The sequence below is a fragment of the Sphaeroforma arctica genome (genome assembly GCF_001186125.1).
Source record: "Sphaeroforma arctica JP610 unplaced genomic scaffold supercont1.5349, whole genome shotgun sequence".
NCBI lineage: Eukaryota > Ichthyosporea > Ichthyophonida > Sphaeroforma > Sphaeroforma arctica.
In genome coordinates, this window is record NW_014035209.1 from 1 (window position 1) to 2,005 (window position 2,005).

Here is a 2,005-nt window from a genome sequence, read left to right on the forward strand (position 1 = left end):
ACACACACACACACACACACACACACACACACACACACACACACACACACACACACACACACATATATATATATATATATATATATATATGTAGTTCCACTGCACTGTACCTGGAGGCTGGAGATTGCATCGACAGCCTATTCTAGGGAAAACAACGCAGGTATCAAATTATCGACGTGGAATGAAAAATCACAGCGGGGTGAGGAGCAAATGTCCGGCAGTGTGTTTTGCTCGCAGATATCTGGGGACCATTTTCCCACCAGATTAGAGATATGCATTACGAGCTTATGTCATTGTTGCAGTCATGACTACCATGTGAGCATATGTATATAACTTTCCGATGAAAATTAATCCGCAAAGTAGCACAGAATAAAACGGATCAGTGAACGGGGTATAAATAGCGCCAGTTATTTTTATTTACTATATTTTTACTATAGGCATGGCTCGTATTTTTTTCAAGTTGTATACGGTATATCGCTTTGTATAAAGGGCCTTATAGTACTATAAGCCGATTAGCCCTGTATAGGAATTCAATATAGCAGGCTTCACTATGAATATATTGACCTAAATGAGCAACTTCTCATCTTGAATACCACAATGGTAAATTTAGATAAAGTGATACATCTGATTTATAATTAATCAGACTCGAGTATAAAATCACTTCAAAGAATGCAAAGACTTCAAGGAATGCAAAGAGTATTCAATTGAACTTTGACGGCGTCTGAGTGGTAAAGCAAACAATAGATTCTAAAATATCTTTGACCTCATACACCTCACTGTGTCCGATTCAAAAAATAAGCTAACACGCTGCAGCATTGTATTCAGTTGGCAATGCATAAATGAATATGCGATCAACATGTATGTTACAGCCTGCGAGCATTCAGATGTCTTTTATTAAGCTTTATTTTGTCCGATTCAAAAAATAAGCTAACACGCTGCAGCATTGTATTCAGTTGGCAATGCATAAATGAATATGCGATCAACATGTATGTTACAGCCTGCGAGCATTCAGATGTCTTTTATTAAGCTTTATTTTGCTTCGATTGTAGTCATCCCCCTCTAAAAACTTTAAAAAGCTACTATCCTGCCGACAATGTCAACATATTATATATTTTTTAGAAAACGTACGCCATGCCTGATGCCGGCCATGGCCCTCTCTCTCTAGAGCGAGAGAGAAGAGGGTCATAGCATGCATATGTACTGTGTCATTGCCCTCTAAATAATACGCAAGTGTATAATAATGACGGAATTTCACGTGCACCGGCGAATTGTACCGTGCCCAAAGTATAAAGTGCCGGGTACGTCTTGCGTAACGTACGGCCTATTTTTCGTTAATACATATTTACATGACATCCCTCCCTCAGCATTTGGCGTACATAAACCATAACGTAGCTTGATGCTTTCATTAGTTACCATAGACAGGCACACACCTGACAGGTGATTCTATGAATTGCTAGATATTGGGGCAGCTCCAACGAGAGCTCACAAAGTACGGCTACTTCCTAATTGTTATGGTTATTTGTTACCTACAGTACGGGTATAATATATTCATAGACAGTTACCTTGTACACATGACAACAGCATACAGTTACACAACATATACGCAATATCAGTATGCAATATACACCGGAACAAAAACGCCCAAATTCGCATCCTCATGTTCTCAAAGTGAATTCAGACGGCCATGAACGGCAGAGGCAGATGTTGACTACACAGATTAACGCAACTCGCAATAGCATCTCAGACTTGGCAGCGGAAGTCCAAAATTTGGAACGAGTATGTGCAGAGACAATTGAAACCATTCAATGGGTACACACATACATGTACACAAACACACAAACACACACGTGCACATACATACATACACATACACACACACACACACATATATATATATAGTATATATATATATATATATATATAAAAATAAACACACATACACATACACACACACACACTATATATATATATACGTGTCTAGTATATCGTACTTAATATATATATA

At 38.1% G+C, this 2,005-nt stretch overlaps 1 protein-coding gene across 1 annotated transcript; it reads left to right on the forward strand.

Moving 5' to 3' along the window:
- Window positions 1–1,614: 1,614 nt before the first annotated feature.
- Window positions 1,615–1,776, forward strand: SARC_14945 (hypothetical protein; the record flags this gene model as incomplete). The annotated part of the gene is made up of 1 exon (XM_014290925.1): window positions 1,615–1,776. A coding segment is annotated over one exon (162 nt), but the record flags the coding sequence as incomplete, so codon positions are not given.
- Between the last annotated feature and the right edge of the window lie 229 nt (window positions 1,777–2,005).